Raw genomic sequence first — 26,440 nt, 5'->3', positions numbered from 1 at the left:
TTTTGTTCATCGTGAAGAAATATGATAATCGATAATTATATGGAACAGTATTTGAAATGCGACATTTTCTTTGGTAATGTGGGACATTAGAAACGTCAATTTTTTGAAGGTGAAAAACAAAAAGTTAAAACTCATTTTAAATTTCAATTATCAACTCAATCACAATTTCAATGCTAATTTTTGTTTCAACTTGGGTAAATAAATATTGAGTTACAGGGTAAACAAACACACAAATAAAAGTAACCCTAGTATAAATTCTTATGTACAAAATAAATCAAAATTAAAGTGAAACAAAACAAAAAAAGAAATGTTCGCAACACAGTAATCTCGCTATAATGCTTTCCCACTATTTTGGATTTGTGTCGTAATCAAACTCGAATAAAAGTCAGATCACATAACTAACAGCTGAACCGGGTCAAGCCGGAGTTACACGAACCCGGTTTATTCATCTTCTTTACATTTCAATAAATTGTTCGCCGCCTTAGCTTAGGTTTTATTGAATGAATGCAGCAACTTATGTTCCATTCTGCTCAGAATTGTTGTTTCAATCTTAGCTGCTATTGCGCGATAATTGTTTCATATTCATTATACTCCATTTTGATTCTGGATTTTTTGGAGGAGGGATGAGCAGCTAATATTTTAGTAGAAATCTTGAATCTAAGAAAACTGTGTGATCCATATGGTTGAACGTTTACCGGTCGGTAGAAAATGCTCTTCTGCGGCGCACTGCATCACCGGCATTCTCTAGTCCCCATCCTTTTATCTCACAGCCAGTTTTCGCCATGTCGAGGTCCGTACAACGCGCTCTCTGTTTCTCTTTTCCCTCACAATTTTTTGTTGAGCTGATTTCTTATTTTTCACTAACTGAATCGGTTTTTTGGATTTGTTGTGTGTTGAGGTGTTTCAAACTAGGTATTGAGTATAGTTGATCAAACAGATTTCAAGCGCGTGTTTAATTTTAAATACTTGTTTCCTTTATTTTGGGAGACAAATTATGTATAGTGAAACGATCCAATAGTGATTGCGTGCTACCGTAGGGGAATCTAGTCTGTTCTGTATCCTAAAAAATTGGAATTGTTGCTAGAACAAGTTATTTTATCTTCGTTGATTTGAAATTTTGCTTAAACATAGCTATTGGACTGCAGATTATTGAAAGTTGGGAACATTAGGAGAGCATTTCGATCTTTTCGGACAAAACGAGCTAGTGTCTCTTCGGAAGAGGTGAAATATGGGCCCATGGTTCGAGCAGGGCTGTGTACTCCTCAATATAGATTGTTCTCACAGTATTTATTGCCTAAAGCAGAGCATGCCCCAAATGCAACATATAAAGTGGGAAAAATTTTCTGCAATAGCTGCACCAGGAATTACACATCTGTTGCTTCTAGCGGTTCTATAGCCTATAATGCGCAAGTTGTTTGGAAGAGGTTGGCTCAGGCATCTGCACTTGATGGGAGCAAAACTCATCACACCATTAACCGAATTGCTCAGGCGGTCAGCTTGGGTTTGAGCCGTTCTTACATTGTGGTTCCTGGTATATTTACTATGATGTGTGGATCCCAGATGACATTTGCGTATTCTGTTCCAGAAACGGATGTTATTCCACCGAGGAACAGTTTATACACGCATGCTGAGGACAGCCATCTTTTCCTGACCAGACTGATAATTTCTATTTTTGAGAGCCTTATCTTGTTGCTGAGAGCTATACATCTCAGTTTTCTGTTTGCACCAAGCATTGCCATGGCTCCATTTGCAGATAGTTTCGGACCTGAGTTTAGGAAGTTATGGCTTAAGGTTGTTCATCGAACTCTTGAAACAGCAGGCCCAGCATTCATAAAATGGGGACAGTGGGCGGCCACACGGCCAGATCTATTCCCTAGAGACTTGTGTATTGAGCTGTCGAAACTTCACACCAAAGCCCCCGAACATAGCTTTGCATACACTAAGAAGGCTGTTGAGAAAGCTTTCGGCCGTAAAATATCAGAAATTTTTTATGACTTTGAGGAAGAACCTGTGGCCTCTGGAAGCATTGCACAAGTGCATCGAGCTTCTTTGCGGTCTCGCTACCGTGGTCTCCAGGTCAAACCAATGCTAGTTGCAGTTAAGGTGAGACATCCAGGTGTTGGTGAGTCAATAAAAAGGGATTTTGAGATAATTAATGCAGTGGCAAGAATGTCAAGGTTCATTCCTGCTCTGAATTGGCTGAGGCTCGATGAAAGTGTCCAGCAGTTTGCAGTTTTCATGATGTCTCAAGTTGATCTAGCACGAGAAGCTGCTCATTTGAACCGCTTCATATATAATTTTCGCCAATGGAAGGATGTTTCTTTCCCAAAGCCTGTATATCCTTTAGTTCATCCAGCTGTGTTAGTGGAAACTTTTGAGCACGGAGAAAGTGTTTCTCACTATGTGGATGTGCTTGAGGGGAAGAATGATAGAACAAGTAGTGCTCTTGCCCACATTGGAACCCATGCCCTGCTGAAGATGCTCCTGGTATCTTATTTCCTCATTTTTCGTATCTAGTTATCGCTCTCTTTTCATCATAATTAGGTCATATGGAATGCACTATATCCGTCTTCTTTTCGTTCTGCATGTGTAAAGATGAGAATGACATGGCTTTTCAGACATTGATTTACTTTTTAGTATCTGTTTCTCACTTTTCTAGTATACAACTTGTATGCGGCATATTGATGTGTGTATCTGTTGTCATAGTTGATTTCTATCAGCCATTAATACAATAGTATACCATGTGTGGTGCATGGTTTGTCTATAAGAGCTCAGTCATAGAGCACTTAATTTACTTTTCTGTTTACTATAGTGGCTACAGAAAGAAGTACGGAACTTGAGACTTCTGTTAGTATAAGTTATGACACAAAGGTGTTGAAATTGGTCCATGTGATTAATATTCATGTCTATTGGGATATTGGCAATGCATACTTCATATCTGTGAGATATTTTTTGCTAGGTGGACAACTTTGTTCATGCTGATATGCATCCTGGAAACATCCTAGTTCGTGCTCCTCAGAAAAAGCCCACTCGCAAAAAGATATTCAAAACTAAGCCACATGTTATATTCCTCGACGTTGGGATGACTGCGGAACTATCCAAAAATGATCGTGTAAATTTACTGGAATTCTTCAAGGCTGTTGCGCGTAGAGATGGGCAAACTGCAGCAGAGTGCACACTGAGATTGTCAAAGAAACAGAATTGTCCAAAACCTGAGGCCTTCATTGAGGTGAATAACTTTTGTCCTGCATTAGCATTAAATCAAGTGGATTTGCGTTCAAGAATTCTGACTGCACGCAAATTCGTTAATATCTATGAGGATTTCTTATCTTAGTTCTTCATATGATGCCTGCATTACTGACTTGTTTTTCTGAAACCGATTTGTACCTGCCTACAAATGCTCATTAACTTTATTTGTGGTGAAACTCCCGCTACCAGCCTCTTATGTTCATCACAGAACTTGGAGGTCGAGACTTGACATTCATCTCACTCTTGACTATATGCTAACAGGAAGTGAGAGAATCATTTGATTTCTGGGGTACACCAGAAGGAGATTTGATCCATCCAGCTGAATGCATGCAGCAACTGCTTGAGAAAGTTCGGCGCCATAAAGTAAATGTTGATGGGAACGTTTGCACTGTGATGGTGACGCTTCTGGTCCTTGAGGTAATTATATCTATTTTTCCAGTTATTCGGGAACATCTTACTTCATGGAAATCAACCTACGTGCTATTATGTACCCTTCCATAAGGATCAAATATCTTTGGCTTGTAGGGGTGGCAACGGAAGCTCGACCCGGATTATGACGTGATGCATACACTGCAGACGCTGCTTCTAAAATCCGACTGGGCTGCATCACTTTCTTACACAATCGAAGGGCTGATGGCACCATGAGTGGTCTGAAAAAACAATTTTTTAAAATGTAGAAACACACTCTTTAAGGCGAAATTGTATATCACTTGACAGAATCATAAGTATACATTAGTTCTCGGCATAATTCCTTGACATCTCACAATTTTGTAAGAATATGGTTGGTATCTTGTATTTTTTTTCTCTGAAAAAACAGCGATAAGGCGACCTTGAGGTTAATAATCGCCTGCAAATACCCACTGTTCTTGCCTTATATACAATTGATTGTCAATGAATCATCCAAAATTTTTACTCCATTTGTTCCCTCTCGAGGTGAATATTTTCGACATGGAATTTAAGAATGTAGCACAATTTGAATAGTTTCATCCGTATTTATCTAAATACTCAGTTTACAAGAATGTAGCACAGATCGAATACCTAACAACTAATCTGAATGAAATGAGTTAAATCTACATGGTAAAATTATTTATGTACCTCAATTTTCTAGAACACATTTAAAGAATAAAAAATTGATTGAATTGGTGTTCTATTCTGTGCATCTTCGAACCGATGGACTTGAACGACATGCATAAGGCCAGGACTATTGGAATAACATCTACATCAATCTGCAAGAATTTGGGGATGACATTAGCGACTAATGAACTTTTGCAAACTTGAAATGCAGAGCAAGCTTCAAATTGCATAACAAAAGTCTGCTACCTGCCTCTTGGTCGAGATACGGAGGTTTTATTCAGTTCAGCAGGGTAAATTTTGGCAGGCGTCACATGCTGATGTCTACAAGACTAGGCTTATTTTAACTGCAACAGACGAATATTATTCAGAAACTAGCATCAGCAACAATATAGAAAAGAAATCAATAGACAATATGGCTGTATAGAGATGTTATTTAGATCTAGTATGTCAAGAGGGAGAATGCTACAGAATTGATTCCATGAAAATATTCTAAGATTATGCACTTAAAATATAGCCAACATTGAGGGTGACTACAATCAACCAGGTTGGTGGCAATTCTAGGCATTGTAAAATTATCCAGATTTTTCATTGGAAGAGCTACAGATTGGCAAAGAACCAAAAGCTAGAGAAGTGAGGTGATTACTTGGTCCGCAGCATGGTTGCACAAATCTTCAATGGCAGCACTAATACTGTGGAGAGCCATTTTCTCCACCTGTGAAATTAATTTGCAAAGCTATAGTTAATCCCAAAATTGATCGATAAAAAAACCGGAAGCAAGTATGTATTGGATCTTTACCCCCATCACTTTTCTTTTGGCTTTGTGTCGGGTAGGAAGAAGACGAATCTCATCATTCACTTGAATGCAATGAGCAGCATTTTCAGGTGAGATGAAGTCCACCACGATATTTACACATGACTGAAAAAGTAAAAGAGGTGCAAATGGTAAGGAGATGAACTTTTTAGTTCTAGAAAATTGCAAATTTCAACCATGAGAGCGTTTGGTGCCAAAAGTTACCTTGATCTTTCTAACTTGATAAGGACATCCAGCAGGAATGAAGACAGCTTCTCCAGGACATTGATCAAAAGTCCATGGTTGAATATCTAAAAGCATCAAGAAAAAATGTTTATCTTAGGAAGTATGCAAGAATATAAGAAAAATAAGGTACTCAAACATACATACCATACTCCTCTTTAAGTCTCAATTTATGATATGCATCAAGGAAGAAGTTCTGATCAAGAACAGGATGAACCTGTTGCATACATAAACAAAGCGATAACCCCATGTGCTTGCAATTCGCAATAAAAAAAACCTCCTTTCTTTATGGGAAGAAAAAAGGAAAGAAGTAAAAAAGAAGCATACATGTTTCGGATAGTGGCATGCAGGGTATAGCTCATTTGAATGTTTACCAAGGTACTCCAAAAGTTTAGGTACATCTTGTCGGGGAAAGATGTCCCATTGGGCACCACAACAATCAGTGCCTTGCTTATCTTCACTTGAACAAGAGCTTTCTATATCTTCCTCTTCAAAATTCTCATCAATGTCTTCAGAGTTTTCAAAACTTCCACAACAAAGAATTGATGCATCATCGTCATATTCACTGTCATCAGACATGTTTCCATTTTCAACTCGTGGTGCCTGACCTTTAAGTGGCTCGCTGGAGTAAAAGGGTACATTTTCAATTCCATCAGGCGGTACGATCTTTTCACCAATGTCCTGCAAACCTGATTCACCAGTGTCTTCACTCTGCAAAGATGATTTTCCTTTCTGATCGCTGGAGTTACTAAATGACTGTCCACGATGGTGGTCTCGAGCCTTGTATTTTTTCATCATACTCTCAATTTTATCAATCTGTTCTGGGGACACAGGAGCATCCGTAGCATAAGCTAGAATATTTACCTGATACAAATAATCTAAGTTATATCTAGATCCATCATCAAATCAAATGTTTAGAGAATGTACATCATCAGATACATATACACCAGCTACAGAAAAGAATGGTTTAGAGCAGGAGTACTTGTTGATGACTTGACGCAAATAAAGAGATACGGACGATTTAACCAACTCCTACCGTATCATGTGATTCATAGCATAGTCTTGACAAATAATCAGCCGCCATAAGTTCTTCTGGACCTCCATATGAAAAATAGATACAAGGACCTAAGTCATGCTTTGACAATTCCTTTGGCAACTTCACGCTGACATTCAATAGGCCAGACACTGGATTGACATACTCTGGAAGAGGTAAAGAACTTAAAATCTCATTGTAATGGAGAGGGAAATGCTTTTGAAACAGATGAGAAGAAAGCCATGCTTTGAACTTTAGAAATCTCTGCTGTACGCTTGCATGTGTTCTCTTCTCTAGAGATCCCATAAATATACGCTTCCGATCAATTTCCACCTGCAGTAGCGGGATTGGCATTATCATAAGATGAACTAAAAAGGTACATAAATCTCGGCGTAATAAGATCCCAAAAGAAGGGAAAATCCTATGAAGCTCCTTTTAATAATGAAGCAAATCAACACAGTGTTTTGCATTTTGAAATATTATAGGCTTTTGGACCTAATTGGTAGAATATAGAAAACCAATGTGAATTTCATAATTTAACAGCATGTTTACAAAGCAGAGAACTGTTAATATGTTTTGGGTAGGTAGGTGAATGAAGAACCATATAGAGACAGGGAAAGTGGCGTGCAAGATCTGGAGTGAATATAGTTTTGCCTTCTCGCTGAATGAACATTCACATCATTATGATCTATACTGCAAATTTGTCTAAATGAATCATCAGATGCAACATTAATTACTCCATGAAAGGGTTATAAGTGGAAGTGGTGAAGTCAGATACAGCAGGGATAGAAAGAGGCACGGTACATACCTCACACCAATCCAAACAGTTTGCCGCATTCATGCCACCTTCATGACAAGAGCCTGAGCTCTTCTTCTCCATATACAAAGAAAACATGATAATTGGATCCCAACACAAGCTTGTATTACTCCTAAGCACATTTCGGACTACAACAGGGTGACCCTTACCCCAGTGATTCTGGAAATGCTCAAGGGTCTCTTGATGAAGATCCTTTACAGTTGGACTATACAGATAGTTGTTGTTAAAGCCTATTCTCTTAGATGGCTCTTTCTGCAGCTTGGGCTCACCAATGCCATCGTTTCTACCAGAGTCATTGCACAGCGAACAGCACACAGAAGCATCTGCAGTCTGAAAGTGATGGCTATCCAGTGTTTCTTCAGCTTTAACTTCGAGATCTCTAACCCAATTAAATGGAAATATACTTCTAAGATCAAGAAGGCTGTCACCACAACCTCCAATATCTGTAGGAGGACACGGGATACTACCATCTTCGCTAGTTTCCCAGTTTTGAAAGGAGATCATGGACTGACTGAGTGGCCCGCCAGAGTTACGCCTTGATATAGTCTGCTTAACTTTTAGGTCATCACCAGACGAAAGGATTTTCCTCTTCTTACAACTTCTGAGCGTACAACTTCCAGATAAACTACGTTCAGAAAGCTCCCGGCTACAACTTAAGCAAAGATTGTATGAGCACTTTGAACAAGTCCTGTGGTAGTCGACAATTGATGCATTGCATTTGTTGCTGCACTTCAAGGTAAATCACCAGGAAACAGTCACTAAGAGAGACAACTGAGCATAAAGCATGTGTGTGGGTATATGAGAGCAAATAAAGAAAGGCAAAGACCATACTGTCACTATTTGACTGCTTTTGCAATAATGTCATCACATTTTAAAATCCGACAATTTATACATAATGTTTCATTATTGTTGCAACAATGTCCTGAAGCCCAAAAATATCTATTTCTCCCTCGCCGAATTGTGAAAAGCTTAGTGTCAGCCGCCAATAGAAAATATTTTTGTGTCCAGATCGCTTAAACACAGACCATCCGATACCAAAATTCAGATTTCATGACATCATTGCATAATTGTTGAAACATTACGTATGGATTTGTTGAGTTTTTATTAAAAAATTATAGCAAAAGGGGGAAAACATTGTCACAATGTATGATTATATGGTATTTGCCTAAAGGAACTTACCAGCAGAATGACGCACTAATACCAAGCTTCGTCTGTGGAATCGGAATTTCAGATTCTTCTTTTCCTATTGCAAGTATAGATTTGAGTTATGGTTAAATAGCACAGCTATGCTACTAGCTACTACAGGATGAGCTCAAGTATCTCAAACCTGCAGCCTTAGATTCTGTTTCAAGCTCAATGATCTGATCATTATTGACTTTTTTCAGCACTGGAAAAAGCATGTGGATCAAATAAAGAAGCAATTCTTTCCTATGCAACTTCCTTCCACCTCCATAAGATTCCTGGAAAGAAGAGTTGTAGAAAAAGAGAATCTCAATTAATATCTTGATTCAAGAACTGAATAAAAATGAAATCAGCTCCATGCCAAACCTTATTAGTATTAGGCCTGATTTTCTGTTTCAAGCAGAGCTTACAGCCACAAATTCCACGACAGGCAGGACATTCTGCCTTCACTTCTTGCTTCTCAATATGCCTAAACAAAATTTGAAAATGTAACAACCAGTTAGGCCTGAGACTTAACCTCTCACATAACCCCAAATATTTCAATGTTGATCCAGACATTAATATACACAATGAACTGAGAACATTTAGTCTCACTTTTACAGTGCATCATGCTGGGAAGCTCAGTCAAGTTCTTAAGACAGTCATTGATAACATACACCACATCTAATGGTAGTGGAAAGTGGAAACATTATCGAACATTAATAAGGTACTCAGTTCAATGCAAAAAATCAAGATAGAATCTTTTTAAGCTTTATCAAGTAAGCAAGCACATGATCTCTAGAAATCGATTGCAGTCAAACATTATGATTAGAGAAAGTTTAGAAGAAAAAACCTCTCTTTAATACAATCAAGGCAGAAGAACCGTTTCCTGCAAATCAAACACTTGATCAAGCAGCGACCTTTACTTCCCCTGCACCAGTGGCATTTCTTGATTTTCTTGGCCTTCACATTCCCCGTCAATGGAAACACCTATCCCGAACACAGAATCAGAGGTTGCACATGTAACTTTACTAACAAGAACAAAATTAAATAAAAAAAAGAAGCAAGAAAACAAACCTGCATTGTACTAAACGGTAAAGGTTCAATATTTTTCGAGCGAAAATGCCTCTCCAGCAACGTATTAGAATCATCTCCTATTTTCACATCCAAACTATGATTCTCCCGAATGCTTGGCAGACTCGTATGAGAATGAGAAATCGCCATGACTCCATAAGGCAACACTCTGGTTTCATCCGCTACGGAGCTCTCCTTGAGCTCCCGCTCCTTCTTCTTCTGCACCTCTCTCTGCAGAAACACTCTGATCAATTCCAACTGCAAGTCGCCTCTCTTCAACTTCATCCGCTTCAAAGTCTCATCCAACGCCTCCGACACGCCCCTTCTCCGGCTCCTCTCCGCCGCCACCCGCGGCTTGTTGGACAATTTCGTAACCCTACGGCTGCATTCCCCGTTACTGTCCTCCCTCTTCTTCCCCGCATTCCTCTCCAGCTTGAGCGAGTCCGGCACTTTCTGCTTGTTCTGGCGGTGCTTCCCTTGCAGATAGTGAATATCGCAGAGCGTCTTCCCGTCCATCGCCCGCCGCTTGCATCGCCACTGACGGCCGTCCGTCCGCTTGCAGCGGAACTCCTCCGGCACCGGATCCTTATCCCGCATTATCCCCCCGATGATCCGAATTAGAGAAAAGGGAGAGGTTTCGCCGTGGAAATCGAGGAAGAAGGAAATCTAGGGTTTGAGAATTTTATTGAGAGACAAAGTAGAATTAGGAAATTTTTTGCCCCTAAAACAGACGCTTCGCTTCACCCACACTGCCACTTTAAATACTCAGCTCTTTTCTCAATTTTATGTATAAATACAATTTAGTGTATGTATAGATTTTTACGCACGCACTAAAAAGTGAAGTATTGCAATGTGGCGTAGGTTTATGTATGAATGAATACCAATGAACAGAAACACAGATGCTAAGTGTATTCTGTTTTTCTGATTTATTTTTCGTGATTAATAAGGTTTGATTAATTCATTGCATGCATTTTACTTACACTGACAGCAGTTTATACTCAAATCTGCATTTTTTGGTAAATAAATTGATTTGTGTTCTCTGGCTTTCTTGTGTTGTGATTTTTACTGTTATGTGATGGGATTATTTTTTTTATAGATAAATTAACAGAAATTTAGAGGCTGCGTTAACCCGAGACTATGATGAGAATATTTATGACTGATTTAGGTGGTCCAAAGCTGTTAAATGTAATTAATCTGCACAGTTTATTTTTGAATTATCGATCCTACTATTGCTGCTTCATGCAGCCGTTATAAGTTTCTTCTTCAGATTTTAGTTATTTTAGTTAGTATTTTATGGATTTTTGCTTTGATTATTTTACATAAATGTATGTTGGCTCTTCTACTGAGATATTTTTGCTGTCAAGTGATGATGGTTATATGGACCCATTTGTATAAAGTCAGTGGAGTAGTGGAAACATGAATTCATCTGTTTTTTTTTTTCTGCAAAACTTCAATTCAGATAACAATTATTCTTTCCTGTATTGATCAGGTTGATTGTATACTCTTTATGGAATGTGATGAAGCACCTAATTAAATTTCACACCCTCTAGTAAATCTTTATATCTCTAAAGCCACTTCATTTTCTGCATATCTCCATTTGTGAGCATACAGAACAAATATAAATAAATAAAATAATTTAATAGTGATTGACCACACTTCGTCAATTTTATGGGCTTTCTATATTTTAGGTATGTGATGGTTTGTTAACATGTAACCCAAATTGAAACCCAATATTATAAATCAGAAAGTAATGTAAATTAGTCATGAGCAAAATCGGTGGGTCAAGCTTAAATTATGGACCTCCAATATTTTAGCCCATTATAAATGGGCTTATTAACTTCTTCACGGACACAAAACGTTTGGTCGAATCGAATTCCCTAATCGTACGTTTAAATGTAGTTATTATAAAAAATTAAGAGTGAACTACGTAAATAGTACCTGATCTTTCACTTTCACACATAAATGGTACCTGATCTTTATTTTATATCGTTTTTGGTATCTATAAATCACATTTTTGGTACCTGGTGCAATTTTCACCCCAAAATACCCTCTAAACAAATTCATTTTTCCATTTGTGTCATGAAGGATATTTTGGGCATTGACAAAACTTGTACCAAAAGTGATATTATAATATTTTCTCTCATTCTCCTCACTCTTTATACTATTATTATTAATCAATATTAATATTATTATTTTGATGTTATAAATTAATAATTAATTTATTTTTTAATATCATTTAAATATATTTAATCATAATTATAGTTATAATTATATTTAATTATTATAATAATATTATTGTTATAATAGTAAAAACTAGGAGTAATTAATAAATAATAATCATTATTTTATAGTATTAAATTAATAACTAATAAATATAGTCTTAATCAAAATTTAAAATTCTGAATTGTATTCATAACGATAAAGAGTTGAATATTTTTAGTTAGGTGTTTCAACCCTAAAATGAGTATAAATAATTTAATTAAAAATATTCAATGATTTAATTACGTTAAATAATTAATTTAATTAGGTGTTTTGTTATTGATTTATATTATGAATGCAATTAGATGTATGTATAAAACAATAAAAAGAAAGAAGAAAAAGAAGAGAAACGAAAAAAGAAATAATATAAAATAAAGAGAAAAAAGAAAGAAGAAAGGAAGATAAAATACTAAAAAAGAGTGAACTACAAAAATAGTCCCTGGACTATGCATTTATCTCGCCAATGAACCCTGGACTTTAAAAATATCCCCAGACAACCCTGGACTAAGCGTTTATCTCGAAAATGGTCCTTTTTCACTGTTTCGTGACGAAAATACCCCTTTAGGGGGTTTGGGCAATTTGGTCTTTTTACATTTTAAATCTGATATTATTTCACTGATGTACTAAATCTGATATTATTTCAAAATTATCATTCTTCTTTCTTTTTGTCATACTTCACTTTGTTTCTCTATTTCAATATTAGATTTAATTTTATAAATTAAATTTCAAATTTCGATTTTTAAATATCAATAAATTTTTTTAATTATTAAAATTACTATTAAATAACATATTAATAGTTTTAATCAATATTTGATAGTGTCTAATATTTAATCAATAAGGTACGACGACACCTTAGTTTTAATCATAAATAGATCATATAACACGATTTATTCCAAATAATTATGCATCTAATGTAAGACTAATATAATTTTCGTTTATTAATTTGAAAACAATCAAAATTAACTAGAAAATTTCAACAAAAAAGCTGCTATATCAAATATTTAGTAGTATCAAATTTTTAGCCAAGTTCATAATATTTTTAGTCAAATTCTCCTATACATTAGATGCATAATTATTTCGGAATAAATCATGTTATCTATTTATAATTAAAACTATTAAATATTGTTTAAAACTAAGACGTCGTCGTACCTTATTGATTAATATTAGACACTATCAAATATTGATTAAAACTATTAATTTGTTATTTAATAGTAATTTTAATAATTAAAAAAATTATTGATATTTAAAAATCGAAATTTAAAATTTAATTTTATAAAATTAAATCTAATATTGAAATAAAGAAACAAAGTGAAGTATGGCAAAAAGGAAGAAGAATGATAATTTTGAAATAATATCAGATTTAGTACATCACCGAAATAATATCAGATTTAAAATGTAAAAAGACCAAATTGCCCAAACCCCCAAAACCCTGCAAAAGGGTATTTTCGTCACGAAATAGTGAAAAAGGACCATTTTCGAGATAAACGCTTAGTCCAGGGTTGTCTGGGGATATTTTTAAAGTCCAGGGTTCATTGGCGAGATAAACGCATAGTCCAGGGATTATTTTTGTAGTTCACTCACTAAAAAAAAAGAAGAAAAATGAAGAAAAATGATAGAAGAATAAACTAAAGAAGAAAAAAAGAAATAAGAAAGAAAGAAAACAAATCACATATTTGGTTCCATTTAATTTAAATTTCCAAAAATATCCTCATAACAAAAAAATCACATATTTAGTACCTAGGGTTATTTTTATCATGGGATACCAAATACGATATAAAATAAAGATCAGGTACCATTTATGCGCGAAAGTGAAAGATCAGGTACCATTTATGTAGTTCACTTAAAAAATGAACAAGGAACACATACCAATGCTGAATACATCAATTATTTTAAAAAAAAAATTTATGTCTCCAACTAATAAAATAACCAATCTTGATTATAGATTATTAACTGAAACATTGAACGTTATACAAACTGTGAACTCTAATTGTTCTCCTACCATTTGCAACATTATTATTTGGCGCATGATTTTACGTAATACTTATTTTTTAACTTAAATAGAAAATATTAAAGTAAGAGAGAGAATGATATAGAAAGAGTAATTTTTCTATTTTAAGAAATACTATATTATTTAAAGTGAGACATTCTAAAAATGAATTAATAGGTGGATGTGGGAAATATATAACTATATAATTAAATTGAAATTAAAAAAGAATAAAATTAATAGTGGCGCACAAGCGTGGGCGCTAAAAAATTAGATAAGAGTCCAAAGTGTCAACCGTGAATGTAAGAGCATCCCCATCCGTGCTCTTATTTAAGTGTAGAGTGAACTACATAAACGGTACCTGATCTTTCACTTTCGCACGTAAATGGTACTTGATGTAATTTTCTTCCCAAAATGCCCTTTAAACAAATATATTTTTCCATTTATGTCATAGAGGGTATTTTGGGCATGCATAAAATTAGTACCAAAATTGATATTATAATATCTTCTCTCATTCTCTTAATTCTTTATACTATTATTATTAATCAATACTAATATTATTATTTTGATATTATAAATTAATAATTAATTTATTTTTAATATCATTCAAATATATTTAAATATAATTATATTTAATTATTATTATAATACTAAAAACGGATAGTAATTAATAATTTATTATTTAAATTATGAATCACGTAATATTATATAATAATAAAAATTATTATTATTATTATTATTATTATTATTATTATTATTGTACATTAAATTTGTAACTAATCAATATAGCCTTAATAAAAATTTAACATTGTGAATTGTATTCATAATGATATAAAAGTTGAATATTTTTGGTTAGGTGTTTCAACCTTAAAATGGGTATAAAATAATTTAATAAAAAAATATTCAATTGATTTAATTACTTTAAATAATTAATTTAATTAGGTATATTTTTTTTTATATTATGAATGCAATTAGATGTATGTATAAAACACTAAAAAAGAAGAAGGAAGAAGAAGAAACATAAACTAAGGAGAAAAAAGATAGGAAGATAAAATACTAAAAAGAAAGAAGAAAATAAAGAAGAATAAATTAAAGAAGAAAAGGAGAAATGAGAAGGGAAGAAAAAATAATCACATATTTGGTACTATTTAATTGAAATTTTCAAAAATATCCTCCATGAAAAAAAATCACATATTTGGTACCTAGGGTTATTTTTGTCACTGGGTACCAAAAACGATATAAAATAAAGATCAGGTACCATTTACGTGCGAAAGTGAAAGATCAGGTACCGTTTATGTAGTTCACTCTTAAGTGTATTGAGGTGGGCTCGGACCCACTTTTACTCCTTGTCTTTAGGCAAGAACACAACACTCACATCCATGCTCTTCCGCAAAGACAAGCTCAAGGGTCCCACCATTCTATTTATTCAATTTAAATACTTCAATTACTAAAAAAATTTCTACAATATTAAAATACATTAAAATATAAAAATTACATAATTAAAATCCTAAAAAATAAAAATTACACAATTAAAATCCTAAAAAATAAAAATTACATAATTAAAATTCTAAAAAATAAAAATTACATAATTAAAATCCTACAAATTAAAAATTACATAATTTTTAATGTTGAAGTGAGAGTATTTATAGATGAAAATGTGAATTTTGGGGAAAAAAAATTAAAAAAAAATTAAAAGTGTGTAGAAAACGGATATAATTTATTAGGAAATGGGAAAATATTTTTTCTTATTTAGAAACGATTTTTTTAAATTAAATTCGAATTAAAAAAAAAAGAATTTCCAATGGCTAAGCCATTGACCAATCACAGCCCGCCACGTTGACCTGCTCAGCGGCATGAACGTGCTCTTAGCTAAGAGCACCGCCCTGCCGTTGGCAAGGACGGACAAGCTGCAGTGGCGGACAAGCGGTCGCCGTGCCGCTGGCAAGGACGGACGGACAACCGATGGGGATGCACTAAGCATGTTTCTTGTTCTATATATACAAGGGCTGGTTTGATTAAATTAATATATCCCGAATAAGTACTCTATTTGTTTCTCTATTGTTTAACAAGTAAAATTAAAATTAAATTAAAACCAAAATTAGTAGATTAAGCTATCTTAATTTTATTTAAAAATCTAAATATAATAAAAATTAATAAACTATGAATCAAATAAATGTTAGTATAAGTAAAAATAATCAATTTTTAACATTAACGGTAGTATTTCTTGACTGCACCATCAAACAAAAACACGGTAGAACCAACTTTTCACTTTCTTGCACAAATGCTAGTTTAATATTGTCTGATTTTGGGTTAAGCCTACATATTTGTTTTTGGATCATTCCAAAAGCTCGCACAGATTTGATATTTTTTGACTGCACCATCACTTTCTTGCACAAATGCTAGTTTGATATTGTCTGATTTTTGGGTTAAGCCTACAGATTTGTTTTTTTTTTTTTTTTTGGGTCATCCCAAAAGGCCACACATATTTGATATTTCTTGACTGCACCATCAAACAAAAACATGGTAGACTGGTAGAACCAGCTTTTCACTTTCTTGCACAGATGCTAGTTTGATATTGTATGATTTTGGGTTAAGCCCACACAAATTTATTTTTGGGTTATCTCAAAAGGGCCTCTCACTAATTGGGGTTGACATGAATTTATACATCTTCCAACTTCCCTCACTCATCCGATGTGGCATGGATTTATACCCAACAATAAGTCTAGAGATTTTTTTATACAAATAGCAACTTGCTTGTCTAGCTTAATATATTGGCCCATAAAAATGCTAGAATGTCCAAAAATTTCCCTTTTCTGTTGTTAGGTTGTCTCCTATGGCGCCCTTCCCGTTCGCCCGTCGGGGACGGGCGACCCGACGGGCGCCATAGTGTGCGGGAAGGGCGCCCACGCCCGTCCCGACTGCCCCTGCGAAGAGCTCGCCCCTCCCGTCGACGGGCGAGTGGGACGGGCGCCACTGTGGCGAAGGTCGCCCGTCCCAACTCGGACGTCCGACATTTTTGTTTTTTTGTTTTTTTTTTTAATTAATAAATAATAAACTCTATAAATAGGGCTCCCCCAAATTCATTTCATTCACCCCACTTGTGTTAACAAGTTTCTCTCTCTCTACACATTTCATTTCTACTACAATGGAGTACAACAGAAACTCCCCCACCACGAGCGGAGGGAACACACCCTCGATTCCCATCGGCGCGGAGGGAAATGTTGCGGGGATGAATCCCCAGATGGCGGGGATGGGCGGTATGCCGACGATGACTCCCCAAATGTTCTACAATATGTACACTTGGATGAGTCAAATGGGTCAGATGATGCCGGGGGCAGCGGGTATACCGGCAAATATGTCGGGGATGGGTGGGACTGCGGGGATGGGCGGTATGCCGCCAAATATGGCGGGGATGGGTGTGACTATGCCAGGGGCAGCGGGGATGGGCGGTATGCCGCCAAATATGGCGGGGGTGGGAGGGATGGTGCCCGGGGCAGTGGGGATGAGCGGTACGCCGCCAAATATGTCGGTGAGTGGGTCGATGCAGCACAGGAGCCCGAGGACGCCTGGGGAATCTGTCTATCGGTCATATATAGATTTGTTGGCCGATGACTCCCCTTCTTCTGTTCCAGAGACTCAGTACGCCGGCATCGAGACTTTCTCTTTTGAGGATCTGGGGCTATCGCCGATCCGTGAGACTCCCCAGGAGGAGGCGGGGCCTGTAAGGGGCCGGAGAAAAAGCAAGGCCACGGCCAGGAGCGCGGGTAGGGGCAAGGGCAAAGTCCCGAGCTCTTCCTCACACACGGGGATGGGAGGGGAGGAGGGTGTGGATGAGACTGAGCGGAGGACGATCTGGACCGTGTGGAAAAATGCCGCGCTTGCGAAGGCATGGGTCGGTGTTGTAGAGGATCCCTACACCGGAGCGAGCCAGTATGTTGACCGAATGTGGCATCGCATCAGTGCCGCCTACTGCGCCAACAAACCGCCTGGGGCGAAGCCTCGCATCCCCGAGATATGCCGGAAACAGTGGCTCCGGTTGAGGCCTAAGCTCAGTCGTTTTGCCTCAATCTACCAAAACAACATGCGCATGGTAAGCAGCGGCATGTCTGAGGATGATGTGCGGAGACAATCCTTAGCCCAGTACCCCAGCAAAGACTTGGGGATCAAAGAGTTTGACCAGTGGGAGGCATTTCTCGCGATCAAGGACTCGCAAAAGTTTGCGGTTGGCGTCGAATCGGGCTGGAAGCGGACGAAGATCAACTCTTCCGGTGAGTACAGCAGCAGTGCAGGTTCGCACGAGCTCCCCGAAGCCGATGAAGTGGCCCCGCTACCACGAACAGACACTCGCCGTCGTCGTCGCCCGATGGGGCATCAGGCTGCGCAGCGGATGGCGAGGGGAAGCGGCAGCGGCAGCGGGTCCTACGAGGTCGAATCGGAGGTCCCCGCCAGAGAAGATGACGACAGCCTCGCCCGCGCGCAGCAAACGAAGACCCTGATGCAGATCACTTTGAAGTGGTATAACACGCACGATCCAGTCTTGAGAAGGCTGTGCAAGGAGATGGTCGACCGATGTCGGCGCGATTTAGGGATGCCGCCCATTGATGATGATGGCGTCGAGATCGGGGGCGGGGACGTCGGAGGTGGCAGCGGCACGGGCGACGGGGACGAGGACGAGGAGGAGGAGTGAAAGCCGAGGGGATTATGTAATTTTATTTACTATGTTTTTTTTAAAATTATGTAATTTTTTTAAATTATGTAATTTAATGTAATTTTCGTATTTCCCGTTCGTATTCGTGTCGAATTTTATTTCCGTGAATTTACATTTTATTTTCGTGAATTTAAATTTTAATTGTGAATTAATTTAATTGTGGGAAGGGCGAGTGGGAGGGGCGAGTGGGAAGGGCTAGTGCAGTGGGAAGGGTTAGTGATGTGGCAGTGGAATGGGAGGGGCTAGTGCTGACGTGGCATGGGAAGGGCGCGTGGGAGGGACGAATGGGAGGGGCGACGCCGGAGACAACCTTAGGGAAGGGTCTTATCATTTGCTCATGTGTGTTTGGTAACATTGTTAGACATACTTCCCTTAAAAAATATAATTTTTTTTCATATAATCTTAAAAAAACCACAATCTAATATGGAAAGTTATGTTTTGGTGTGTTTTGATGTTCTATTCCATGATTAACTCGTTACCCTCGTGATCCTAAAGAAAACTCGTTACTATCTTATACTTGGACTCATTAAAATGTTGTTTTCATGTCATTGTTTAATAAGCAAATCCAAAATAAAGATACGGCTAGGTTATAAGTTTGTAGTAATTAAATATTGTCAACGAAGGAGTGCAACAAGAGCTGATTTGATCTTATATTTAATTGAGTAAGAAAGATACAATCACCTCAAACAAATACAGAAAGATATGTTTTGGCGTTTTATTCCACGATTAACATGTACATGTTGCTATCATGTGCCTAAAAAACTTGTTGCTATGTTCTTGGATGCATTTAAAATTAGAAAAAATCAAATGTTGCTTTCAGATCTTTTATTTCATAAGCAATCCAAATAAGCTACGACCTGATTACAAGTTTACAATCTTTTATTTATTAATTATTGCAACTTGTATCTGGCTAAACTTCTCTTAATCTTTGCAACTTGTTAATAGGAATGTGAAATCCTAAAGCAAATCATCAAATAATTGAGATTTTATATTGACACTAAGTTTGAAACATGAAATATGAGAAGGTGCTACAAACCACCATATGAATAGATTTCACATGAAAAGAAGTTGGTTTAAAAGGAAGTGTTGCCAATGAGCCACAACCAGTCAAGAGCAACGCCCGAAAATATACCAGCAAGAAGAAACACAACCATCAAATTCCCCAACGCGTTCTGCTCCGGTGCCTGCAAACCCGATCATCGTTAAAACACGAAAACATAGATGAACATCGAGCCTCGTGCACCACTACAACCACCTTACCTTATAGCCTCTCGGAGCAACCGTGAGGACACAAACCGTTAGGTATCCGTTAGTCAGCCCCAAGAACGACACCAAGAAAATCATCCACCCTTGATCCCCATACTTGGCCGTGAAATAGAAGCAAGGAATGAGCAAGAAACGCGACAAGCACGCGTATAGAAGACCCTTTCTTGACTCCAACCTTATGCACTCGATCATAGGAATGTACCGTGCCATCAGGTCCCAAACGTTGTAAACTGCTACAAGGACGAGTGCATACCTGCATTTTTCTACTTATAGCAAAAAATAACTCAAGATCGATTCGTTTAGTTATATACTGATACGGTGACTTACCACTCCCCTAGTCCATGATTTTTACCCGTATTCTCATACAAGAAGCCAGGAAAGATCGACAGCGTGAGCACGTGCAGGAGGTAAATATCCAATGCGTAGTCAATATTTTGAAGCAACAACTGCTTGTTACTCAACCGATCATCATCCACCTGCAACAACAAAAACTAAACATGGTGTGAACAACTCGAATTAGGCCTTCAAAAATCATTAAAGTTCCTTACGTTTTCGCCATCTGCAGTCTTGATCCCGGCTGCTGCAAGATCAGCTGAGACTGTCCTCGACCCTTCAGACGCCGCCTTCCTCCTCAAATGCTTCACAATGGGAAGTCTCCCGAACACGAACGCGTAGAGCAACACACACAGAAACTCACAGAAGATTGAGATTGCAAGAAACAAAACTGCACATAGATCACTAGTGAGATAATAACATCATCAACTACTTAAGACTATACATGTTATAAAGAGACCTACTAACTCCCTTTCTAAGACCATTATCAGTTTGATCAAAAACCGCTTTTGTCACAAGCCTCAGGCCTGCAACCAACGCCCCCGAAGCAGACAAACCGGCCAAGAACGACTGCAATGATTCACACAAAACATCAAAATACAATAAAACTTGTCAAGTAGAGACAAATGAAAAGATTGGACCTGCATCAAGTGAGGGGACATGAAAGATAGGTCACCAGTCATCCCACCTTGAACATGAGCATCTGCAACTCCAAAGGCAGCAACAAAGACACACACTCCAATATAGTTCCCTATCCCACCTCCCCCCGACGTAGCCACATCAATCTTGCATGGACATGAAGATCAATCCAGTACTATGCTTTAGAAATTTCATGAAATGGAAGGATATATAGTGGCTTACCAAGAGAAGTCCGAGTGTGCTGAAGCAAAAGAGGGCGTAGCCAAACATGTTTCGCTTCCTTGTGTCGATGTTGGCCTCGTTGTAAGAGAGAATCGCCATTGATCCGAGGGCGAAGGGCTGGTAGACCAGAGTCAGCACTCTGGCTGGATGGTAACTCTGCAGTTTGTTTTTGTATGTGTTCAATTAATCATAACAAAAAAAAAAAAAAGAGTATGGATTGCATCATTATATGTTTACTTACTGGGAAAATTTGATAGTAGTAGTCTCCAATTGTTAGCATGCTATTCCATGAAATGAGACATCCTAGTCCAAGAAACCAACACACCACCATTGCCTTAAACTTCCCCTGCTATTTCATATTCAAACAAAACAAAACAAAAACAAAGAAGAAGATCATTTTTGAGTATTGGGAAAGGGTGAAAAATCAGTTTAAACACAGACCTCTGTCCTGCTAGGAGTTGAGACAATGCTTGAATCTCCATTACTCATATTGGCTATTGCTGTTCCTCTAAACAAATGCAGAGAGAGTGAGTTGATGCATAGAGCAAAACAACTTAGTCATGACATACTCCCTCCGTCCCAGAAAGATTGTCCCATTTCCTTTTTCACACTCGTTTTGCAAAAATAATAATAAATAGTTAAAGTAGAGAGCGAGTAAAATAAAATAGAGAATAACGTAGAGAGTAATCTTATTTATATTATTCTTTCTCTTGTTTTACTCTCTTTCAACTTTACCTATTTATTATTATTTTTGCAAAACAAGTGCAAAAAATAAACTGGGACAATCTTTCTGGGACGGAGGAAGTATAAGTCTTGTTTTTTTTCCATATTTTATTTACTACTATTATTTTCTAGTAACACAGCTCAATCATTTTAAGGCGAAGGAAGGCTGAATCTTTATTTATCTTTTAAACGCATATGATAGAGACATGGAATACTAAATGGACATTTTTGTGTCTAAATTTTATATAAATTGGTTAATTTTTTCAGTCTTCCAAATAATACTCCTAAAGTAGTTAAGGATAGTGATTTATAGACATAATGACTTTATTATAGGGATTATTATTTTATTTATATTTATTAAATAATAAATTTTGTACTAGTATACTTGTATTAGTATATAGATATTCATTCTTGCCCTCTTATCGATCAGGATAATAATATAATTTGATTTTTTTTAATTTTAAAAAACAAATCTATTCAAATTTATCTATGCAATAAATCATATATTCCAGCACTAACATATACTGTAGTACTAAAATATATCTCTAGAGATTTTATACGTTGCACATATTAATCACTTTTATTTCTTTCCGGAATCCAATTTTACTAGGAGTATATATTAGTTTTCTCGCCGCCGTGTTTGAATCTATTTTTTTGTTTACCAGGATTTCTTCTGTTATAATTTCATATATTTAACTTTTATGTTCTTAATTGTTTTTATAGGATTGTGCTTTTTTATCTTTAAGTTTTTTTTATCCTTTTAGTTATTATACGTCATTTTGATAGCTAAATTTATAACTTATATTAAAAAAGATTTTCTATAAAAAAATAAAAATACAAAAAGGAGAAAAAGTATATGGTGTGGTTTAAAAGAAATTTACTTCTTTTTCCTTTTTATATTCTTATTCTTTTTATGGAGTACTATACGGTAAAAACATTAAATTTAATTATCCAAAATGACTAGTAAAAAACTTACTTCAAAATAAAATAGTACTATTCCATATTATTGAAACTAAATTATGATAAAGTCAAAACTACAAATTAGAATGTTACTACAAAGGAATGACTTCAGTAGATTTTTTTTGGTATAACAAGAAATAAAACAATGTAAATGAACGAAAATTCAATATGAAATACTATAGTTAAAATTGTAACTAAAATTGTCTTTCTCCACTTTTCAATTCTTGATTACTTTTCTTTATTCGATGAAAAAAATCTATAATCAATAATGAAAATCTGAAATTATTCAAAATCAATTAGTTATGAAACGTAAGGAGAAAACATTTACTCTGTCCCCACTTCCCCACTTCTTTTTTTTTGACAAAATATAATACAATTATTTTCTCTTTTTTTTATCATCAATTATCATTTCACTCCTCTACTTTAGTTTATCTCTATTAATTCTTTAAACATTACTTTTAAAAGAAGCGCTCAAAAGAAACACTTTATGGAGATATTTTAAAAATCGTTTTCCATTGGTTAATCAACTGTTTATATGGAATGATATCTTTTCCGGAAATAACTATTCCACTTATTTTGGCAAATTTGACTATAATTTGTGTGTACATACCCATTTTTTAATGGGCTGTTGTTGGACTGACACTTATTTGTAGAGGAAAAGGTCAACTGTTGTTATCACATGCTTTTAATTTTTCATTAAAATGGGAAAATCCATACAGTAGAAAAATGCTACCCAACTTTAGGCATTAATAAAGATTTTGGAATTATATAAATGTTTGTCTTTTTCTAATATAAGAACAATGACTATTAATGCTGGAGCAGTAGGGTCCACCTGGAAAAGCTTGATTTCGGAGAAAATTGCATTCTGAGTTCCGAAATGTCATTATCAATTCATTTTCAATTCCAACTTTTCAAATTATAAGAATTCGTAATAAATATAAAATCTATCTTGACATTCATTATCTTATAGTATCAAAATTCATTTCTCTTCCTAGAAAGAAAAAAAAATTAAATAACTGTATCGGATTTAAAGTTTCATATCGAGTCTCTTTAAATTGAGACGCCTAACATTTTCTATACGAAAAGGTTTTTTCTTTTTATAAATATTTAAAGTGAAATTTATATAAAATCAATATTAGGCAATAGGACAAATTAAATTTAAAAGAGTTGGGTGCGATTCAAAGTCCCAATGTAGACATACGTAACGCAAGTGAGATGGAAATAAGTTTTTACTAATATCAATACAATTCCTCTTACACGAAAGACATAAATGGTGTGACCATCAACTTCAAATGTGTACAATTATAACACAACGTCATTTAACTATCTCCCAACTTTTCCCAATTCATTTCGACTACTTTGTGCGAGTGACAATTGCATAGATGATCACTGCCCAATGATACATCAAACCAAAACGACGCGTTTAGAAAGGGCCTTTACCGATGGCCCACAACCAGTCGAGAACAACGCCCGCAAATATACCACCAAGAAGGAACACTACCAACAAATTCCCCAGCGCGTTTTGCTCTGGTGCCTGCAATCACAAACACACAAACACGTCAAAACACCAAAACAGGGACAAATGTCAAGCCATCCTGCACCACTACAACGACCTTACCTTGTAGCCTCTTGGGGCAACTGTGAGGACGCAAACAGTTAGGTATCCATTACTCAGCCCCAGGAATGACACCAAGAAAATCATCCACCCTTGATCCCCATACTTGGCCGTGAAATAGAAGCAAGGAACGAGCAAGAAACGCGACAAGCATGCTATCATAAGACCCTTTTTTGATTCCAACCTTATGCAATCGATCAGAGGAATGTACCTTGCTATCAGGTCCCAGACATTGTACATTGCTATTAGGACAAGCGCATACCTACATCCGTACGTTTACCAATAAGTAACTCAAGCTCGACTCGTTTAGTCTTATATGATCTCAGTTAATAAACAATCTTGCTCTAGAGACTTACCAATCGCCTAGTCCGTGTTTACCCGTGTTCTCGTACAAGAAGCCAGGGAAAATTGATAGAGTGAGCACGTATATAAGGAAAAGGTCGAAACAATAACCACGGTTTTGAAGCAACAACTGCTTGTTGCTCAACCTATCCTGCTTAACATCATCTACCTGCAACAACAGCTGAAATCAGGTTCTATGACTTCAAATACTCGATTTTGTCAAAAAATGGCTTACAGTTTCGCCATCTGCAGTCTTGATCCCAGCTGCTGCAAGATCGGCTGTAACTGTCTTCGACCCTTCTGACGCTGCCTTCTTCCGGAAATGCTTCACAATAGGCAGTTTCCCAAACACGAACGTGTAGACGAATATACACAAAAACTCACAGAACGTCGAGATTGCAAGAAACATCACTTCAAAACACAAAACAATCATCACCAACTACCTAAGACTATAAATATTGCAACTGATATACATATACACAGAGAGAAGGACTCACTAACTCCCTTTCTAAGGCCATCCTCTTTCTTATCAAAAGCTGCTTTCGTGACGAGCCTCAAGCCGGAGGTTAGGGCTCCCGAAGCAGCCACGCCAGCGAAGAATGACTGTGTGATCCACACAAAACATCAACACACAAATCAAGTTATCCAAGAGCGAAGGCTGAAATGGGATTGGAAAAAAGAGAGACCTGCATAAACTCAGGGCACATGAAGGATAAATCCCCAACCATTCCACCTTGAACATGAGCATCTGCAACTCCAAAAGCAGCAACAAACACGCACACACCTATATAATTCCCAATCCCTCCTTTCCCTGATGTGGCTATATCGATCTTCATTCAAAACAATCATTCATTCAGTTCTACAAGAATATTTCAATCAATCTAATTTGAGCAACAAAAAAGAAGAGCTTACTAAGAGAAGTGCAAATGTGCTTAGGCAGAAAAGGGTGTAACCAAAAATGTTTCTTTTCCTTGTATCGATCTTGGCCTCTTTGTAAGCAAGAATCACCATTGACCCGATCGCAAATGGCTGATAAACCAGAGTGAGGACTCTTGAAGGGTGGTAATCCTGCAAATTAAATAAATTGATAAGTTGGCAAAGAAAATCATGGGAAAAGATATTGAATTTGAGGCATAAACTTACTGGAAAAATTTTGTAGTAATAATCACTAATTGTCAGCATACTATTCCAAGAGACGAGAGATCCGAGTCCAAGAAACCAACAAACCGCCATTGCCTTAAACTTCCCCTGAAAAATTTCATCAAAACAAACCAAAAAAAGTGAAATCAAGATTGCTGGGAATTAAATATAAGGGTGAACAATCAATTGAATACAAACCTCAATTCTGGTTGGAACTGTGTCGATGCTTGAAACTCCATTACTCATTTCTTCTGCTCTAAACAACTGAAGAGTGAGAAAAATTAGAGAGCGAGAGGATGGGTATTATACTTTAAGTAAAATTTTAATTATAATAATAAACCTAGAAATTTAAACAATAAAGAGTGATTTTTTACTTGATAGAAAAAATAGGAAACTCTAATAAATAAGGAATGACGAGAATTTGCGCAAAATGATTGAATTTGAGGATTCAAATTGACTGGCTGGCAAACCGAAGAATCTGAAAGAGTGTTCAGATTTTTGGAAAGGAAGCTGTACACTAAATACCGAATTAAATTAGGATTCTGTATGGTTTATGAATCAATAAATGAGAACAGATATGCTATCCTTTTCATTGATTCCGGTTTCCCATTATATGACGGAATCATTAACTAGTTTTACTTGATTATAACAAATAATATTTCTTTATAAGATGTATTCACATCTTGATGTGGTCCATTCATTGCCAATGCAAAAATAAAGAAATATTGTGACAGTAAGAAAAGGACCCGTTTGGAGGCATTGATGGAAAGTAATGAATAGATGAAAAGTATTAGGAATCTGTTTAAAT

The 26,440-nt window shown here is 36.4% G+C and overlaps 4 protein-coding genes across 6 annotated transcripts; 1 reads left to right on the top strand and 3 right to left on the bottom strand.

The window, feature by feature from the left end:
* The first annotated feature begins 494 nt into the window (after positions 1-494).
* LOC125192618 (uncharacterized) lies at positions 495-4,105 on the top strand. Its single transcript, XM_048090243.2, has 5 exons — positions 495-790; positions 1,146-2,487; positions 2,960-3,229; positions 3,511-3,666; positions 3,775-4,105. Exons 1-5 carry the CDS (start codon positions 783-785, stop codon positions 3,892-3,894), a joined length of 1,896 nt encoding a protein of 631 aa, XP_047946200.2. The 5' UTR covers positions 495-782; the 3' UTR covers positions 3,895-4,105.
* Positions 4,106-4,203: 98 nt separating this feature from the next.
* On the bottom strand, positions 4,204-10,272 carry B160 (protein). Of its 2 annotated transcripts, none has more exons than XM_048090241.2 (14): positions 9,445-10,272; positions 9,221-9,357; positions 8,755-8,857; positions 8,534-8,666; positions 8,386-8,449; positions 7,198-7,930; positions 6,393-6,722; positions 5,684-6,220; positions 5,504-5,573; positions 5,339-5,424; positions 5,120-5,239; positions 4,967-5,035; positions 4,570-4,667; positions 4,204-4,475 (listed from the first exon to the last, which is right to left on the bottom strand). In XM_048090241.2, the coding sequence occupies exons 1-13, from the start codon at positions 10,036-10,038 to the stop codon at positions 4,659-4,661; spliced, it is 2,985 nt and encodes a 994-aa protein (XP_047946198.2). In that variant the 5' UTR covers positions 10,039-10,272; the 3' UTR covers positions 4,204-4,475; positions 4,570-4,658. The 2 variants fall into 2 exon arrangements, with proteins under 2 accessions (XP_047946198.2, XP_047946199.2); XM_048090242.2 differs by having other exon boundaries at positions 4,574-4,667.
* Positions 10,273-19,359: 9,087 nt separating this feature from the next.
* Positions 19,360-21,420, bottom strand: LOC125196791 (equilibrative nucleotide transporter 3-like). 2 transcript variants are annotated; one of them, XM_048095416.2, is made up of 9 exons: positions 21,294-21,420; positions 21,094-21,198; positions 20,853-21,008; positions 20,633-20,776; positions 20,456-20,561; positions 20,207-20,382; positions 19,986-20,149; positions 19,653-19,911; positions 19,360-19,576 (listed from the first exon to the last, which is right to left on the bottom strand). In XM_048095416.2, exons 1-9 carry the CDS (start codon positions 21,339-21,341, stop codon positions 19,466-19,468), a joined length of 1,269 nt encoding a protein of 422 aa, XP_047951373.1. In that variant the 5' UTR covers positions 21,342-21,420; the 3' UTR covers positions 19,360-19,465. The 2 variants fall into 2 exon arrangements, with proteins under 2 accessions (XP_047951373.1, XP_047951375.1); XM_048095418.2 differs by having other exon boundaries at positions 19,986-20,134.
* A 2,326-nt stretch (positions 21,421-23,746) lies between these two features.
* LOC125192638 (equilibrative nucleotide transporter 3-like) lies at positions 23,747-26,224 on the bottom strand. The gene is made up of 10 exons (XM_048090262.2): positions 26,007-26,224; positions 25,831-25,896; positions 25,636-25,740; positions 25,405-25,560; positions 25,179-25,322; positions 24,990-25,095; positions 24,728-24,903; positions 24,507-24,661; positions 24,154-24,412; positions 23,747-24,069 (listed from the first exon to the last, which is right to left on the bottom strand). The coding sequence occupies exons 2-10, from the start codon at positions 25,876-25,878 to the stop codon at positions 23,959-23,961; spliced, it is 1,260 nt and encodes a 419-aa protein (XP_047946219.2). The 5' UTR covers positions 25,879-25,896; positions 26,007-26,224; the 3' UTR covers positions 23,747-23,958.
* Between the last annotated feature and the right edge of the window lie 216 nt (positions 26,225-26,440).

This window comes from Salvia hispanica, chromosome 4 (genome assembly GCF_029641045.1).
Source record: "Salvia hispanica isolate PSC_SH4W2 chromosome 4, Shi_PSC_v1, whole genome shotgun sequence".
Classification (NCBI taxonomy): Eukaryota; Viridiplantae; Streptophyta; class Magnoliopsida; order Lamiales; family Lamiaceae; genus Salvia; species Salvia hispanica.
The sequence above is the reverse complement of the archived record's forward strand: the minus strand, read 5'-3'. Positions and strand labels throughout refer to the sequence as shown.

Excerpts from the sequence above, each read along its gene's own strand:
- LOC125192618 (XM_048090243.2), top strand. Across the intron at positions 2,488-2,959 it reads CCCTGCTGAAGATGCTCCTG|GTGGACAACTTTGTTCATGC; the intron begins GTATCTTATTTC and ends ATTTTTTGCTAG. Across the intron at positions 3,230-3,510 it reads AACCTGAGGCCTTCATTGAG|GAAGTGAGAGAATCATTTGA; the intron begins GTGAATAACTTT and ends ATATGCTAACAG.
- B160 (XM_048090241.2), bottom strand. The coding sequence starts at position 10,038 with ATGCGGGATAAGGATCCGGTGCCGGAGGAGTTCCGCTGCAAGCGGACG. Across the intron at positions 7,931-8,385 it reads ATTAGTGCGTCATTCTGCTG|CAACAAATGCAATGCATCAA; the intron begins GTAAGTTCCTTT and ends CTTGAAGTGCAG. Across the intron at positions 6,723-7,197 it reads ACTGTTTGGATTGGTGTGAG|GTGGAAATTGATCGGAAGCG; the intron begins GTATGTACCGTG and ends CCGCTACTGCAG.
- LOC125196791 (XM_048095416.2), bottom strand. The coding sequence starts at position 21,341 with ATGAGTAATGGAGATTCAAGCATTGTCTCAACTCCTAGCAGGACAGAG. Across the intron at positions 20,383-20,455 it reads TGGTCTTAGAAAGGGAGTTA|TTTTGTTTCTTGCAATCTCA; the intron begins GTAGGTCTCTTT and ends ATCTATGTGCAG. Across the intron at positions 19,912-19,985 it reads AATCATGGACTAGGGGAGTG|GTATGCACTCGTCCTTGTAG; the intron begins GTAAGTCACCGT and ends AGAAAAATGCAG.
- LOC125192638 (XM_048090262.2), bottom strand. The coding sequence starts at position 25,878 with ATGAGTAATGGAGTTTCAAGCATCGACACAGTTCCAACCAGAATTGAG. Across the intron at positions 25,741-25,830 it reads CAGTTCCAACCAGAATTGAG|GGGAAGTTTAAGGCAATGGC; the intron begins GTTTGTATTCAA and ends GAAATTTTTCAG. Across the intron at positions 25,323-25,404 it reads GCACATTTGCACTTCTCTTA|ATCGATATAGCCACATCAGG; the intron begins GTAAGCTCTTCT and ends TTTTGAATGAAG.